Source organism: Ctenopharyngodon idella, chromosome 8, assembly GCF_019924925.1.
Source record: "Ctenopharyngodon idella isolate HZGC_01 chromosome 8, HZGC01, whole genome shotgun sequence".
Lineage (NCBI taxonomy): Eukaryota > Metazoa > Chordata > Actinopteri > Cypriniformes > Xenocyprididae > Ctenopharyngodon > Ctenopharyngodon idella.
Genome location: NC_067227.1, coordinates 20,861,729 through 20,880,346, shown reverse-complemented (window position 1 = coordinate 20,880,346; position 18,618 = coordinate 20,861,729). Strand labels below are relative to the sequence as shown.

Here is an 18,618-nt window from a genome sequence, read left to right as displayed (position 1 = left end):
CCGAGCCACACGGTGGCAATATGCTGCAGCCCTCGCACTTCTCTTGTGCAGAGAAGCGCCAAACCGCTCTTTAATTCACCCTGGCAACGGCTGACAGACGCTATGGCAACCACTTCAGAGAGAATCTCTTACTGACAACTAGCTAAGCCCAGTATTTTTATTATATGTATTATGATTATGAAAATAACAGTGTGTAGAGCGTGTGTAAAAGATGTCAGAACTAGCTATTCTGTGAAATTAGCCTGATTACATGCGTTTGAAGCGGTAGCAGGAGAAAAGAAAGAGGATGAGTCAAACTGCTACAAAAAGTGTCTCTGCTTGATTGAGCGTCGCATTTTTTCAATATTCCGCATTTGATTTGAATTAAGCAACAAGCGCTTCACTTCGACTGCGGGAATGATTTAACAATCTGTGAAGCTTTTAGACGTTTTCAGGGATGTTTGGCAGGGAACATAAACGTTACTGACCGACAGCCTCTAACATTCCCTGGTAAGTTAGATTGATAGTAGTGAAGAAACTTCGCACATGTCTGACTGGAAAAACGCTTTCGAGAGAAACCGCGTGATCCCACCTCACAGTCAAACCGCCAGACAGGCTCCAGGATCTTCTCAAGGTCTACAGCTGGTCTTCAAACAGATCGATGGACTTCACATAAGACAGGTGGATGTTTAATTCAGATACATATTGTGTAAAAGTTAAAATGTATTGTTAGATCATGTTACTAGTCACAATTTCTCATATTTTTCACATTTTAAACACCATATATTTTTAAGTACAAATATTCTATATTTATTAATAATAATAATAATAATAACCTTTATTTTCTGTAGCGCCTTTAAATGTACATCTCAAAGCGCTTTACAGAAACAAATAAAACAACAAAGATACACCACACTGTATAAAGATTAAAGTTAAAGCAACAAAATAAACTATAAAATAAGCACAATGAAAAATTACAATTATTCAATTAAAAGCTACCCTAAAAAAATGAGTTTTAAGCTGAGATTTAAAAATGCCAAGAGATTTAGCTTGCCTTATCTCAATCGGTAAAGAATTCCAAAGTTTTGGAGCTAGTGAAGAAAAACCCTATCTCCCATCAATCTTAAATGAGTTAAGGGAATAGTTAAAAGACCAGTTTCAGAAGAACGAAGGTCACGGGTTGGAGTATAGGGAATTAAAAGCTCGGTCAAATATTGAGGTGCCAACCCATGTAAGGCCTTGTAGGTAAGCATCAAAATTTTAAAGTCAACCCTAAACCTAACGGGGAGCCAATGCAAGGACTCCAAAACGGGCACCCCTTTGGCACTCCAAAAAGGGCACCAGTCTTTTTGACACCCCAGCCAACAAGGCATTACAGTAATCAATACGGGAAAACACAAAAGTGTTGATCAGTCTCTCAGCAACAGTAAACGACAGCATTGGACGCAATCTGGCGATATTTCTAAGATGGAAGAAAGAAGTTTTAACAGTATTTTGGATATGTGGCTCAAACGTTAAATTGGCTTCCAAAATTACCCCTAGATTCCTTAATTTTGTTTGAAACTCCACATTTGAACCATCAAGAGTTAGATTGACCGACCCAGCTTTGCGTAGTTGGTGGGGTGAACCAACGAGCATAATTTCAGTCTTTTCACTGTTAAGGCAAAGAAAATTTTCTGTCATCCATTCTTTCATCTTAGAAATACATTCAGAAAGAAAATCAACAGGTACAGTTTCATTAGGTTTAAAATGAATGTAGATCTGAGTATCATCTGCATAAAAATGACTTTTTAGACCAAGTGATCTCAAAAGCTGGCCAAGAGGGAAAACATAAATATTAAAAAGCAGAGGGCCCAAAATTGATTCCTGAGGCACTCCAGATTGCACAACATTAACCTCAGATCTAAATTTATTCTAAATATTGTATCCTTGAAGGGATACAACGAAAATTCTGTCATTATTTACTCACCCTCAAGTTGTTCTCAGCCTCTATGAAGTTCTTTCTTCTTTAAAGAACATAAAGGAAGATAATTTATATGGGTATATGGTGTATGGGTAACCAAACAGTTGCTGGTCCCCTTTGACTTCCATAGTATAGTGATTTTCATTTTTGGGTGAACTATCCCCTTAAGCCCACAAGAACTTCAGACATTTTTCACTTATAATTCCTGGTTCATAAAAAACCCTTGCCATTTTATATCATGAAAAATGTAAGTATAAATTGCTATATATATATATATATATAATATAAAATAAATCTTATATGTATTATCTATAATATAATTTTTTATAATGTTCAGTACACTGCAGGAAACAGTCACTATTGGAAATGCCATGTCAACTACACAAAAACATGTTTCAATTAAACTGAAAAAAATATGCTCTTCATTACAAAGACTGATGTTTTCTCTTTTTTTTTATTCCTCCTTTTCTTGTGGTTGGCATGACAACAGTCAGAGTCGCCACCATCACTCCAGTATCAGCTGCGCGTGACCCTGTTTGACTTGGGTCATCAGCACTTCTTCGGCCGCACATGGAAGAGCGGCTCTCACTCTGTCAGTGGCACGTCAGGTCAGAGCGGTCGAGTGCTTTTCAATGAGGTAGGGTGACTCATTTCACACTGAATGATGATATTTAGTGTTATTTCATGATGCAACACCTTTTCATGCTTGACAAAGGGTGCTATTTATTCTGAAGTCGTCTTATCTTCTTGCTCTATTCCATGTAGAGAGGTGACCTCTTTAAAGTGACAGCTCAGAATGGACACATGAATTGCAGAATTACAGTAGCATGAGCTGTGCATCTGTACAATAAAGCTGTAATAGACATGGTTTCCAGTATGCTTGCTGAGTAGGAAGCTGCTCTTAGGCCCCTGTCTAGCTTTTGCCCAGTGTCAATCTTGTTGTCTCACTCTGTAGAGGAAATATTTACAGGAACAGGGGTCAGTAAGTCTAGGGCTCAACAGAAAGGATTTTTTTTTTCATGTTGGACCAGTTTAGAGTTTTACGTGCCCTGTCCTTTCCCTCAGAAAATGTGAAAAACATATATTCATTATAATATGCTACATTATATATTAGAAAAAAAAATATTGTCTTTGGTATATATATATATATATATATATATATATATATATATATATATATATATATATATATATATATATATATATATATCTGGTTTGACTTCTCCAATCAAATCAGTTGAGTAAACGATTCAGTGACTCACTCATAAGCTGCGTCTCATTTTGAAGGCTTCGTCCTCTGGAAGTTGCATTTGTCGGCCGAATACGTCAAGGCAGTCTCATTTAAGAAAAGTAACTGTCAAAGTAAGAATGAAATTACAGTATTTTTAAATAAGACATCCTCTCTGATGTATGCAGCCTACAAATGCGACCTCCGGAGGGCGCAGCCTCCGAAATGGGACGCAGCAATAGAGACAGTTAGTTCCTGAATGAATGGGGAAGAAGCGCGGATGATCTGAAAACAGACAAGTAAGCTGGAGTTCAGCGATCTTCGTTTGAGATTTTCTACTTAAGTGTCGTTCAGTCGGTCTATATTGCGCTGCTCGTTTGCTGACTAAATCTGCGACCAAAGTGTGGGCTGATATCTAGCAGTGGTTTTCAAACTGAAGTACGCGAACAAAATGTATTGCCATTCATTTAATTCTACTCCACCTCAAAATAATATTAAAACTGAGCATGTATTTCTAGCAGGTAAAATGTCGTAAATACACGACATTCAATCAAATTATCTCATCTTTCGCGGTCAAAACTGACTGCACCCACACAAGCCAGCAAATCGTGTTACATTAGTGCTGTTCTCGACAATATACCTTTGTAAAACTGGGGATTTAGCACTTAATAGCTTGAAGAACAAATAGTGTATAGACACAGACTGCATAGAGATTTAAGTTTAAAACTCTCTTTGAAACAAAAACATACCCTTCTGTGAGTTAGTTTTTAATGTTTTTAATCTGCGGCTTTGAACGAATCGTCAATGATTCATTGATTCAGTGACCCATTCATAACTACAGCCGCTTGCTTTGATACTGAAAGAATGAATGACTCGATGAATCGCTCATAAAAACAGTTACCTACCGCCACCTACTGGCGGATTTAATGTAATATTTAAAAGTATCACTTTGTTTTTATCATCATTGTATTTATTGCCTTTTTATTGCATTTATAAGCATTATTTATTTTGTAAAGGTATTTATAAAGATAAAAAAAATGCTCTGAAAAAATAAATTTAAGAGGGCTTAATGGAAAATTAATTAATTGTCCCTTAATGGAAAATGTGTAACTGCAGTCTAAGTGGAAAGGCGATGCAGAAGGATGTTAAATCCCTCAGGGGGTACAACACTCTAAAAAGTTTGTGAACCACTGAAAAGGGATATGTAGAATTGCACAAGTGCTACTGCTAAGAGTGCAATGTCAATACAGCCTGTTACCTTGATTCAAATTTTTCATAAGCTTAAATGAATTGGTCTAAAGAGAAAAATTATGACTATTTTGTCTAAAGACTACATATAAAATAGCTATCAAAATTAATGTTGGTAACTGTAGTTTGACTAAAATTAATGACTAAGACTGACAAAAATGCGACGACTTTTCGTTGACTAAAACTAGACTAAAATATGAAAGACAAAAATGACTAAAATGTGACTAAGACTAAAGAGCATTTTTGTCTGAAGATAAAGACTAAGACTAGATCAAAAATGGCTGCCAAAATTAACGCTGCTTAAGAACACTGGCTTTCTATATCAATTGGAGCTTCTAATGGCAGCTGCAGCGACGCAATGACTTTACAAATTGTCGATTGGCTCTTTTATTTAGAAGGTGGGACTTATTCCGCCATATTGTGCGTTGCACTTTCTCCTATTCATAGTAATATGAGTGTACCGTCTTTATCCAAAGACTTTAGTTGTACTTACAACCCCTCCCCACCCCCAGACTTTCCGTTATGTCATTGAGGCAATGTGTTTTATTTTTTGCAGTAATAATAGCAGTTATACTGACCCTGGGATCACATTTAAGGACAAGCTCTTTGTTACAGCTCAACTTCTACGTGGTGCTGAAACTCTCAGGTTTGAAATATCAGTGCTGGCAGCACACAGCACACTCAAACCGAACCCAGCAGAGTTTATTGGAGATGATAGACGTGTTCTGGCCTCTCTCAGCAAGCACAATAAAGGCCCATCTGAGGCTGTGAATTTACTGTCCAGCTGTCCAGAAGAACACACGCACACACACGCACAACACACACACTTATGTCTGCATGCCTGGCACCACTGTAATTCACTTAAATCTCCCATTATGGGCTCTTAGATCCACCGAGTGGAAATAAAAGTTCTTGAAAATGTCCACTCTGAGTCACAGACCGTGGAGAGCATAGTTAATGTCTGCAGCGTGCTCCATTTCCAGCTACCCACTGTGCCTTTGTGTTTTATTACATGTTGCCATTTCTCCCCAAACAGCTGTGTGGCTCTGCATATTGTATTGAAAATTGTCTCCCTCTTGCCTTCCTGTCAACCATTTGGATTTTTTTTGCTATGCAATCACCGGTTCACAATTGCATTGCCCTGTTTTTGGCACAGCTGTTTGTGGCAAGAATATTGAGAGAATTTGCCCACCACAAAACTGCAATATTTTTATTAACAAGGATATATTCAGGGTTCCCACGCTTTTTGATATTTTCCAGTCATTTGTAATTACTAGATAAGCATTTTAAAAATCTTTTTAGATTCAGACCGATTTGCTAATGAATCATTCAGGCCATAGCCTGTTCCATGAAGCTGGTTTCAGTTGCTACCTTGGTAAGTTTGGGATTAGTTTGTGCAAACTCTGTTTTTCGAGCTCAAGAAGATGGATGAATTTTTAGTGGTGTTCGTCACCATGGTAAGTTAAGCTACATGGCTAACCTGCTCCGGAGCTGGTTTTGTTCTGGGTTAGAGATCGCAAACCCAAACTGAACCAATCAGCTGTGAGCAAAGTGACATGTCTGATGCAATACAGCCAGTCCCCTGTATCTCTCACTCCAAATTAAAGCAGTTTCTAGTGATAAAAGTTTGGAGACATATTTCTTGCTAATTATTTATATTATATGGATTATAATCATGTATAATTCATATAATATATTCATATATTAATTATATAAATGTTGCATTTAAATTAATATAAATATATACATATAAACTTCCATATACAAAATTCTCTTAATCTTCAGCAGAGAAGTGAATTGCTCTCCATCTGCCCTGTGATTGGCTGTTGGCTGCACAGGTCACACTTTCAGGTGCACGTGCTTCAGAGTTAATCACAAACTCTGGATTAAACCTGAGTTGACAGAACATTTATACTGAGTTTTGTGAGCCAGTTTTGTCAAATCTAAACCTACTTAGAAACTCAGAATTTGTTTAACTAGCTTCATGCAACAGGCTTCATATTGTGAACTGGTTTGACCGATACATTGAACAGAACTGACTCAAAAGAATTTGCTAACAAATTGAACGTTTCTATTGCTTTTAAGAACATTTTATTCTATAAAAAACACTTTTATGCACAATATGAAATATTAAATGCAATATTTTAGAGCAGGGGTCGGCAATTTAGTTTGGCATCGGGCCAAAAAAAAATTTCCGCCACTAGATGGCGGGCCAGAACATAGTCAAAGCATAATTTAAATTAATTGATGAAAAATGCAACTAGAATTGCCTGTGACAGACTGTAACAGTGTCTTTTGTAACTGGTAGTGAGCTGTTACTCAGTGTTAAATCCTGTAGTAGGACAGTCATTAACAAAAAGCCACATTTGTGTGGCGGTGTCCGAGTTTTACACTGGATAAATTAATAAAGCAGAGTAGTGACCATGGCAAGTATCTTCATTCACCAACTAGCAACACAGACCGCCTAAAACACACAGATGTGGGAGATGCGGAATGGATAAAAATAACTCAAAAAATAAGAGGACTTGAATAATGGCATGTTTGAGTCATGCTCTTTACGAACTATGTTTTATTTCCTCTTTCCATATTGTGAATAATAAATGTGTATCATTTTAATTTGCTTGAACACAATGGAGTCCTAACTTATTGTAATAATTATTTGACGTATCGTACTTTTACACTCAGAATTATTCCTTGGCAACCTCACGTACCTCATGTGTGTGCAGAGTGATTAAGCTAGCTGGTGAGAGAAAATGGCACTATCAAAGAGTCTTAAGAGGAAAGTTGTCAGCAAATAGGGCATACAAAGAAGAATGGAAAGACAGCTATGCGTTCATTCTACCTAGTTTTGTGAATGCAAAGCCGGTGTGTCCTATCTGCAACGAAGTTGTCGCTGTTTTTAAAGAATATAACACTGTGTCTACACCGGACACGAGCGGCGTGATGCGACGCATCAAAAGATAATAGAAGCCATTTTAATCAGTGATATTATCTACACTGGATGCGGCGCGGTGCGACGCGAGTCACGCGACACAACACATTCCCAACAGTGAACGGATTCCCTGTTCTGTTTCTGACGTAGTCCAAGTGCTTTGCAACGGTTGGTTTGTCACGTTCAGTTTAGACAGCTTTTAGCTGTTGCGGTGTGGCGCGGCGCAACGCGACATAAAAAAAGTCACGTCTGGTGTAGACACAGTGATAATATTAAAAAAAGTCATAAGATAAGAGCAAAAAAGTCGCGTCTGGTGTAGACACGGTGATAATATTAGACGGCAAAACGAGGCGAAGATCTATTTCAGAACCAGCCGCTGTCAAAATAATCTGGCTGCGGGCGCGGGCCAGATATTATTGCTGGCGGGCCAGTTTTGGCCCGTGGGCCACCTATTGCCGACCACTGTTTTAGAGCATAACTAGAAAAAATTAAATCATTATAGAAATGTCAATATTTTTTTCTGACTTCTAACATTTTATTAATTTCCATGCCTTTTACAGATCGCGAAACACAATTTAAAAATTGGTTCCCCTAGCTTTTCCATGACTGTGGGAACCCTCAAATTTTTTGATTATTTTGACAGTGGGTATTTAGTTTTCACCCCCTTTTTCCCTTGCAGAGGACAAATGGTGAGTTAGGTTTTGGCTTATTGCATAGGATATTCAACATAAACTACCAATCAAAAGCTTAGGGTCAGTAATTTTTTTTTTTTTTGGGTGGAGGGTGGAGAAGAGTTTTTAATCCTTATATTAAGCAGTGCACCTGTTTCCAACATTGATAATAATAAGAAATGTTACTTGAGTTGAGCACAAAATCCGCATATTAGAATAATTTCTGAAGGATCATGTGACACTGAAGACTGGAGTAATGGCTACTGAAAATTCTGCTTTGCCTTAATGCTTTACCTCAGCATAAATTGTAATAATATTTTGCAATCTTGCATTTTTTACTGTATTTTTGATCAAATAAATGCAGCCTTGGTAAGCAGCAGAGACTTTATTCAAAAACATAACTATACTGGCCCCAAACTTTTGAACAGTAGAGTATGTGTTGCCAAGATCTGGGGAGATTTTTTTTTTTTTTTTTTTTTTAATATCAAGATAAACTGATGTGGTAAAAGTTATTAGAAGATGCAAAAGTCATGACAAATGTTTTCTTTAGTAAACTGATTTCTTTGTTTTGAATCACGTGCATCACTTAATAAGCAAAGCACAGATGAAGATTATTAAAATTTGGCTTGAACCATTTATGATGTTGTAGTTCCTCTGTTGTAGATACCTGAGGAACTACAACCCATAAAAATAACCAACAAACTTCATTATTTACTTCCCAAAGCCAAATGCTTGGTGAGAGTTAATTTTTTGATCTTGCTTGTACCCCAGTGTTATTCACTAATTAGCCTGGCTAATTCATTTTCTGCTGTCTAACACAGAGCGAGAGGTTCTTGTTTATGGAATTGAGATGTGCTAATTTCCACCGTTGTCAGTGTTGAAGCCGAATAAAACGACTGCTCTTCTGTGAAACCCCAGGAGCAGCAGCAGCACAGAAGAGGGACCGTGAGATCACATAAGGTCTGTCAGACATGATGGATCTGTTTTAATATACGCCTCAGAAAAGAACTCCAAACAGGGGGAGTGATTATAGAGAGATGAAAATAGAATTAAAGCGGGGCTCTCCCTTTGGCCCGACTCTAATGGAGGGGTGTTATGACAAAACCCATGTTTGTGTGGAGACATAGGAATCGATAGATCTAATTTGATCACCAACCTTCAGTTTGAGGGACAAACATTTGAATGCCTGTGTTGATTTAAGTGAAAAGGAAGCTATTTGTTGGATTAAGCTTTATTTATTGTGAATTTTCAATTAGGAACCACTATCAGCCATATGGTATGAGATGTTACTTAGTTTTTGAAATAAGCTCTCAAGTCCCATTTTTGTTGTACGGCTAATCAGATGTTTCTTTTCCAAGGATGTTGGAGTGTCACACCAGCCTTCTGTTTGTTAAGGTTCAGCCTTTTTAAACTATAAATCAGTTTGTGTCTGGGGAACATGGTTTATTCATGGTGGGTGCCATAAAGCTCCTTGTCCTGTAGAGGGCAGTGCTGTCACACAGTAGAGTGGAAGTGTGGTTGGGCTGTGGTTCAGAAGAGTCAGACTTTTTCCATTTACTACCCCCGTGTGATGTTAACCTGTCTCTCCTTACTGGCTGTATGATGGGCAGAGTACAAAACGGCAGTGTCAATAGGGAGCTGTGCAATCTGTAGAGCCATAGCTTTATGGATAAATATCACAAAGATATGTTCAGGTCATATTTCACCCCCAGATAAAGAGAGAGAGAGAGAGAGAAAGAAATTAGATTTTGCATGAACAAAATGAAGCCTGTTTTAGGGTCATTAAGATTTTGCCTTGTGATATTAGTTTCAGGACAATTAAACACATTTTTACGTCCAAATTCTCATTACTGAAATGCAGTAAATTAATAACTAAATGAATAAATAATTGAATAATCTGATTCTCATTACTGGAATGAGAATGGAGTTACTATGTTTATTTCTTCTTCTTTGTTTGTTTGTTTTTACCCCAAACCAAAAGGAAAGAATAAGAAGTTATATTTTGCATTAAAAAAATGAGGCCTGTTTTTAGGACCTTTAAGATTGTGAGCCTTGTGATTTTATTTATTTATTTATTTATTTTTTATTATAATTTTTTTTATTTATTTGTTTTTACAGGAAAATTGAGAACGTTTTTCAAATTCTCATTACTGGAATGTGGTAAATAAAAAAAACTAAATGAATAAATAATTAAAAATCTATTTCCTATGACTGGAATGTAAAAACACCCTGTGCCTAATTTTATATATATGATGGCACGGGTGTAACGGTTCTTGGTAATTGAACCATACCGCTCGGCACGCACTAGCACCGCGGTTGATCTTAAATCTGACAATGCATCTATAATATAGTTTGTTTAAAATAACGCATAAAACAGACAGACAGAGTTCGGCTAATGTATGTTTCTGTCGATGGATATGCATTTTGGCTTCCCAATACGCCGATGATCAAAAAAACTCTTTGTAAACTTTGTTTAATGCGAGTGCCATGTGCTCTAATATGACCAGTCATTTACACCATCATCACCCGGGTGTTGATAGCAAATAAAATAAACAGGTGAGACTTGAACAGCACATGTTGCTATCTGTGTTTAAACTAAACTCATTTAAGCCTTTAAACATTCAAGCGCAAGACGCGAAAGAGAACTCGAGTGTACGTGCTGTGAGAAGATTTGTGTGTGCACTCATCTGAAGCGCGCACACGGAAAGCTGCGTCTCAGACAGCACGCAAATATTCTAGTTTTCTTTCAAGTCTTGCGCTTAACAGACAAATGTACACAAATATTATGTCAACATTCCGGTCTTGGCGAGTATCCTAGCAAACATAGTAGGTTAAGTCTTAAGTGAACTTAAACAGTCGAGAAAGACAATGCATGTGTATCAGTATCAGTATTTTGGATCTGTGCTTTATGTCTTAAAGTGACAGCAGCCTAATATTCCTGCTGTCTGTGTTTTTAATATTAATCAAACAACAAAAGACAAGGAAATCACTCACTGCTCTTGACTGAATAACTTTTGTAACTTTAATAATGATTAATCTTTTTATACAGTGAAGATTATATTAGTTATTTTACATTTGATTATTCAATTTCTGTACCTGAAAACTACTGTTAGATACCTAAATAACCTGAAAAGCACTGTTTATTTTATTTGTATCTTTGTTCTATTGTATTTATTTGTGCTGTTGCTTGTAGTTTGATTATTTGTTCTTATTTTCTTTACTTTTATTTGACCGTAGTACTTTTTTCCCCTGAACATAGCACATACTGAACCGTACCGAAACCGTGACCCTAAAACCATGATAAAACTGAGCCATATATATATATATATATATATATATATATATATATAAAATGTATGTATATGTGTGTGTGCATGGCTTCATAAAAACATGTTGCATATGTTTTTTACTATTTATTTAATAGCATTTTATTTTTTTGTATTATTCTCAGCTTTTGTCACCTGTGTGAGTAGGTGCTTCTATAGGTCACACAAAGGTTAAAAGCTTGATTCACACCTAATTGATCTTAGAAGCCGATGACATATCTGTCCACCCAATTAGCACAACATTTTATGACGTGTGACTGCACTCTGTAGAGAACTTTTAGCTCTTATTAGTGCTTATTTAGTTTGCAATGCCCACAGTCTGGACTCTAAATTAGAAACCCTTTATGGATAGCCAAGACTTCATTAAATTCTGTAATTAGTTGAGAGAGAAAAGTGTTTTTAAATGCGGTGTGATGTAGCGTTCGGGGACGTCCATTCATTCCTTTGGGTCGTTCTGATTTCCTCCTACAAGAGCCTCTTGGTAAACGTGCTGCCAGTGCCGTGCCAGGTGCTTCATCTCTTCAACTTTCACAGCGTTCAATAGGCTGTACCGTAAGGTCCACGGATCTCCCTCTTTCAGCGTGATTCATGTTCTCAGGCTCTAAGAGCCTTGTGGATGTTTCAATACCCCTTTTAACTCTTCCACCCATTCTGACACAAGCCTAGAGATTCATTTCAATTATATATGTGGCTCACCAGCCGTCCAGGAAATGATCAATATTTCAGCTCATGGAGAAGCAAACATCCCTGAGAGCAGCCGGTCCTTAAAGGCACTCACACCCTTCAGAAGAACTGGGTAGTTCTTGACTGAGAGGGGGATTGTGAGGATTATTATTATTATTTGAAAATGCATACATTTGTCAGACAGTGTTATTTTAATATTATATACTGTAGTAGTATTTATTATTATTACATTCATATTATTAATCTTAAATTAGCTTTTATTTTATATTTTCAGTTTTTATTTTAATTTTGAAGTTAGTAATTTTATGTATTTTTGTGATTTTTATTAGTTTAAAAAAAAAAATTCTATTGCTTTAATACATTTTTTTTAATTTGATTTTAGTATTTTTTTTTCATTTTATATTTCAAATTCAATTTTAACTTATTTTATTTCAGTTAGTTTTTTCCAATTTTCATTCAATTTTTTTAAGATTATGTTTTTCATCTGACATTTGTTTTTTGTTTTTTAAATTTTATTTCATCTTTATTTCTGTTAGTAAACTCAATTCTTAGTACTGTTAGTTTTAGTTAACACTTATTAGTTAACAATACTGTTGACAGATGGTTTTATGCTGAGTGACTTATATAGGCTCAAAAGTGTTCATGTGTTATTTTTTTTAAATTGTTATGTATGTAAACAAATGCACTAGACAGACGCCTTCAACTGTTGCAATATGTCACCCTTTTTGTCAGTGTTTTGTGCACATTTTTAAGATGACATGCATTAGGCAGTCATCTTTGACTGTTGTGATGCATCTCACTGTGTTTTTAGTCCCTCATGCCATGGGCGCTCAGTCTTTAAGATGCTGTGTAAAGGTCAAAAAATGAAACTTTTAAAAAGCTTCTCATGGTGCCTGCGTTCTGTTCCACTCTTCTGCTGTAGCTTTTATTGAGTGCAAAAAACATTTATTTAGCTTTTTGAATGAACTGAATGTGTACATTTAAACATTGGACAACAAAACCTTGACCTTGGCATTGTTATCGCCATTCTCCATTCTTGTTGAAAAAGAGGGAATTTGTGCTGAGGAACAGAGCGAGAGGTGCGGAGGTACTCATCAAATGAGAGGCGGTGAACGAAAAGATGTCTTTGAAGAGAATAAACGTGATGAAGAGACAGAACAGAGGGCGAGAAGAATCGTTTTGTCTCCACAGTGTGTGGTGTGAAAATAATTCTGCAATCAGCACTCCCCATGGTTTCATCTGCTGCACTCCTCTCCATTCCTTCTCATTTTAACGTCTTCACTCCTTTATTCTCATCTGCTCTGTCTACTCAAACTCTCAAACACAAGAGCAGCTTCAGCTTGTGTCTTTGTTGGCATGTTGTTACTTCTTTTGAGTCTAAGAACTGCTCTTGTGTAGTGTTTTTTTTAGATGAAAGCACCATGCAGGGTAAGAGTCTTTAGAAGTGTGACGTTATGGATTTAACGGATCTATATGACTGACTGCTGCATGAGCTTGCAGCTGTACACTGTAATGACTCATTTTAGCAGCCGTACGTCACTTAAATCTTGTGCGTGTTACAGTAGTTTCACATATATTTGACATATATTTACATATATTTATATTTAGAATAGAGAAAGTTCTCGGTTTATCAGCCAGTAGTATTTCAAATGGGTAGAACTGCTATGCTTGTGCTTGAGCACAATAGATTGAGATATAATAAGGGTTAGTTAACCCTAAAATGAAAACTTTGTCATTATTTACTCAACATTTAGGACATTTAAACCATTTTTATGATATTATGCTATTTTGGTGTTTTAGATCTTGTCAGCCTCATTCTGTATTCATTCATTATTTTGAAAATGGTGGCAAATATTAATTTGTTTGTAGTATGGTCTAGTACAGAGGTTCTCAACCAGGAGCCCTCAGCAAACTTGCAAGGGGGCCTCATAATGATTTAAAAAAAAAAAAGACAAAACAGGCATAAACTAAACTAAAACAATTACAAATCTTAACTGTCACTTTTGATTTATTTCTGAAAGTATTAATTTATATAGTGTGTATTTGTCAATTTATGCTAAGCTCTAAAATAATTTGTGGGGTAAAAATTGAGTAAAAAAATCCACTTATCCAGTGAGTCCCAAACAACTGGAAATGTCATTGGGCCGTATATTGTTGTAGACATTAGGGGGCCTTGGTGTCAAAAAGGACCACTGAGAACCACTAGCAGTTAGGAATTCATGAAGTTTGAATTCATAAAGGGACTCATAAAGACTTCACTTGTTTCTGAAAGAATGATACAGTGATAGATACATTTTTAACAGAAAGTTGCAAGTATAACAATGCTTTCAAAATTACAATTCTATTTTGATCGGTAACGTAGACATCAGCGTTTATATCTGAATAATAAACTTTTGTATACTTTTGTGATAATTGGAATATTTGTAACAGAAATAATGATACTGTGTGTTTGGAAAGATTGTTTGTGAAGCTGTTTATATCTAAACATGACTACTTTCTCTACATCAGAGGCAGCACGAAAGCAGATTTGAATGTCGCGATTTTATTTTTGTCAAAGGTTTATTATACACGGGCGAATCGTTGACATTTAGGAATTAGATCATGTGGGTGATGAAACCGAGAATGCGATCTTTTAAAGATTAATCGTGCAGCTTTGTGCACCTCTCTCTCTCTCTCTCTCTCACTCTGTATGATATCTGACATATATAGCGCGAGGGCTTTTCAGTGCATTCGTTGCTATAATATTCATGAGGTGAGATGTCTCTATTAAAGGATATGCTCCTCACACTTTACCAACCCATCACACCAGAACCATTTTCGGAACCGGGCTGAAAATATACACTTTTTTTGCCCGGAAGACCTATCGTATCATGTGACCACGATAATATCGAGACAATTTTGCTAAATTGATAATACCGTTACATTCCTACTAGAAGTTGATGCATGTTATGCTTTAATATGGTCTTCTTCACTATTATTTCCAGTCCTCTCTGTACTATGACGACAGACTAAGAAGATGAAAATGATTTGTGTTTTGACTTGTCATACTGTGCAATGTGTGCATCTGGTTTGTCTGAAAAAGATTTGTTTAAATCATGCTTAGTTCGTAATTTATGAGTTACCAGAACAAGGACTGGTGACAAATTCTGCAAGTTTGGTGGGATTCAGGGGTGACAACATAAATGTGAAACGAGTATGTTTAACACCCAATCAACACTTAAAGCAAGTGACGTGATAAAAATACATTGCTCAGAAAAATCAACAGCTTTGGATGTCACACTGACAGCTTTGTTGATTATGGTGGGAGAAATCTAATTTTACTGTGTTAATGTAGCATTTCTAAAAGTGGTCAACCGATATTGATTTTTTTTCTTAGAGAGCAGGGTGGCCGATGGCCGATATATTTCTAATTTATATTTGTTTTACTTAATATTTAATAAATTAGAAATAAATACTTGAAAAAAAAAATGAATAAAAAGGAAGTAAACACTGTAACTAACTGGGCACTCAGTAATCTGGTAAGTTTGTGCACACTGAATCATATTTTCTAAAATAAAGAGAAGTAAAGACTAATTTTACATACAGGACAGGAATATGACATAGTGGGAAACTGGATGAAGTGCAGTATAGTTTAAATCAAGGGTTTAAAGTTTGTCGATCATGCGTCTTCAGTGAAGCTGAACTCTCCTGTCCACGTTCAGTTCTCACAGGCCGACTGTCATGCAAAGAATACATGTTTATATTTAGGCTACAAATGCACACTTCAGAAGATCTAACAGCTGGATTCAACCAAGTCTGCAAGGTTTGTGAAATGAAATGTTTTTTAGATATTCAAATATTTGTTTAAATGAATCAAATGCGTATTTGCTGAATGTTGTCGGTAAATGCCTTTTTATTAGTAATAACATAAAAGCAAACACTCTAATACTTTTTCGTATACTGTTTACTTTTTTTGTTTAACAGTTAAACAGTCTAATAACGTATCAAGACCGTGAACTAATGAAGACAGAGAATGGGAGTGGCATTCTCAGCTCCGTCAAAATAAAAATCCCGCTTCTGACACATCGGCCAATCTTAAACTTATCTGCTGATGCCGATATTTAAAAAATACCAAATGTCGGACGATATATTGGCTTTGGAGATATATCGGTCAACCACTGATTTCTAAAATAAAGTCGTCATGAAATAACTTCGCTTAAACTCCGCCCCTTTCTTACAAATGACCGCAAGATTGCATTCAGATCTAACTCTATCAAATCAACAATTGATGCATAGAACCAAGTCCCCACCCTACATTTTGTATTTTCTGATAATCAGTTTCACTCAGATGTCATGATACAGAAGAAAAGATCGCTTAATGTCTTCACTCAATACAAAAAGAAGAATGTACTGTGAGTGGCCATTTTTCTATTTGCCAAGGCTATTAACTTTACAATTTTCTTTTGACAATGTTGTAACTTGTTTCTTGCTTGCATCCTTGAGAGCAGCTGCTCTGTAAAACTTTTTTTTTGTTAACTGTTCTGTGTATATAGTTTGTTTGAAGGTGAGGAACGAGTCAATCTAGTTTCAAGCTCTTGAACACAAACAAGGGACAGCTGGATTGTTAGCGGGCCCTACAGTGACGTTTCCCCTTTGAAGTGCTACAAAGAAACAACTTTATCAGGTCTAATTGCTTCTCTGCTCAAGGAGCGCTCTGAGCCAGGAAGGTCTCTCCTCTGTGAGCGAGTGCAAACAGCAGATCTATCCATACACAACTGCAGACATTACATCCCTGCCATTCTTTTAAAGAGACTGGTTTAATCTAGCTTGTGCTTTTCCTGAAAATATGGAAATCGTTGCAACTGCAGCAGCACTTATGCCAATGTTTTGAGAGATTTTGTGTATTTAGCTAGCTGACAGAGATGTATGCCCTTCTCTTTACAGAGGAAGGAGCTGGTGTGTGCGTGCATACAAGCATGTACATTCTCAGAAGCATTGCTGCAGCCTTTCTTCAATCCTGTGGCAAGTGCAGGGCGTCAGCAAATTTTCCAAATCATTAAAGTAGGGCTTCATCATGATTCTTTTTGGTGGAAATGCAGGCTGGGGCTATTTTTAGATAAATAATGGCCCACAGATTATTGCTTAGTAAATGCAGCCTACCTGTTGCTTTTGGGGCTTCTGGTGCAAATAATGATCATATAAATTTGCTTGGTCTAAAAATGATACCATCTGTGGATCAGAAGTTCTGATTCAGAAGGATGAACTGTGGTTTGCAGCAAGAACGTTACACATTTGTTATGGCATAATTTTCGAGTAAACTGATAACAAGAATACTGCTAAATAGGGATGCAATTGAAAATGTTTGGCTGAAACAAAAAAAGGATTAGTTCAATTCAGAATTAAAATTTCCTGATAATTTACTCACCCCCATGTCATCCAAGATGTTTCTGTCTTTCTTTCTTCAGTCGAAAAGAAATTAAGGTTTCTGAGGAAAACATTCCAGGATTTTTCTCCATATAGTAGACTTCAACAGGGTTCAATGGGTTGAAGGTCCAAATTGCAGTTTCAGTACAGCTTCAAAGGGCTCTACACGGCCCTAGCCGAGGAATAAGGGTCTTGTCTAGTGAAACAATTTTCTGAAAAAAAAAAAATAAATAAAAAAAATTATATACTTTTTAACCACAAATGCTCGTCTTGAACTAGCTCTGCGATGCGCCACGCATTACGTAATCACGTTGGAAAGGTCACACGTGACGTAGGTGGAAGTACCACGGTAGGGCGAAAAACTCCATCTCATTTTCATTGTTTAGCTTTTTTTTTTTTGTAAAAGGAGTTTGACTTTGCACGTTTGCTTTGTAAACACTTGCTCGGTATTTCCGCCTATGTCACGCGTGACCTTTCCAACGTGATTATGTAATGCGTGACGCATCGCAGAGCTTGTGCAAGACGAGCATTTGTGGTTAAAAAGTATATATTTTTTATTTTTTTTTAGAAAATTACATATCGTTTCGCTAGATTAAGACCCTTATTCCTCGACAGGGATTGTGTAGAGCCATTTGAAGCTGCATTTAAACTGCAATTTGGACCTTCAACCCATTGGTAGCCGTTGAAGTCCGCTGTATGGAAAAAAAAAATCCTGAAACTTTTTCCTCAAAAACCTCAATTTCTTTTCGACTGAAGAAAGAAAGACATAAACATCTTGGATGACATAGGGGTGAGTAAATTATCAGGAAATTTGAATTCTGAAGTGAACTAATCCTTTCAGTCGAAATAGTTTTGGAGGGCCGAATCCAATGGCCGAAACAGTGGGGTTTAATTAGTGCTTCTCTGATGATGCGTTTTTACCATTTCAGCATTTATTTCATGCACACACAACGTAATTAATCTACAACAGGTGAACATGTCAGCAGTGTGAATTTACTTCACTGTAACAAAAAAGGTTGCTAAAGTAGCAATATGCAATGTTCGGCTGAAATATCGAGGGATGGTTTTGTTGCCGAAGAACTTTAATTATTTAATTTTTGGCTAAATTAATTTAAGCTTTGGTGTTTCAGTGAAAATTCATTTCAGTTTATCACTACTGCTAAATACAGAAGAGATGTAAACCC

At 36.4% G+C, this 18,618-nt stretch overlaps 1 protein-coding gene across 2 annotated transcripts in view; it reads left to right on the top strand.

Annotated features, from left to right (window-relative positions):
• The first annotated feature begins 38 nt into the window (after positions 1-38).
• LOC127518175 (nephrocystin-4) overlaps positions 39-18,618 on the top strand; it is a 41,736-nt gene continuing 23,156 nt past the window's right edge. For both annotated transcript variants that reach the window (XM_051904564.1, XM_051904565.1), the window contains exons 1-2: positions 39-660; positions 2,433-2,579. In XM_051904564.1, the coding sequence (XP_051760524.1) occupies positions 526-660; positions 2,433-2,579 (282 nt within the window). In that variant the 5' untranslated portion in view covers positions 39-525. The remainder of the gene's footprint in view (positions 661-2,432; positions 2,580-18,618) is intronic.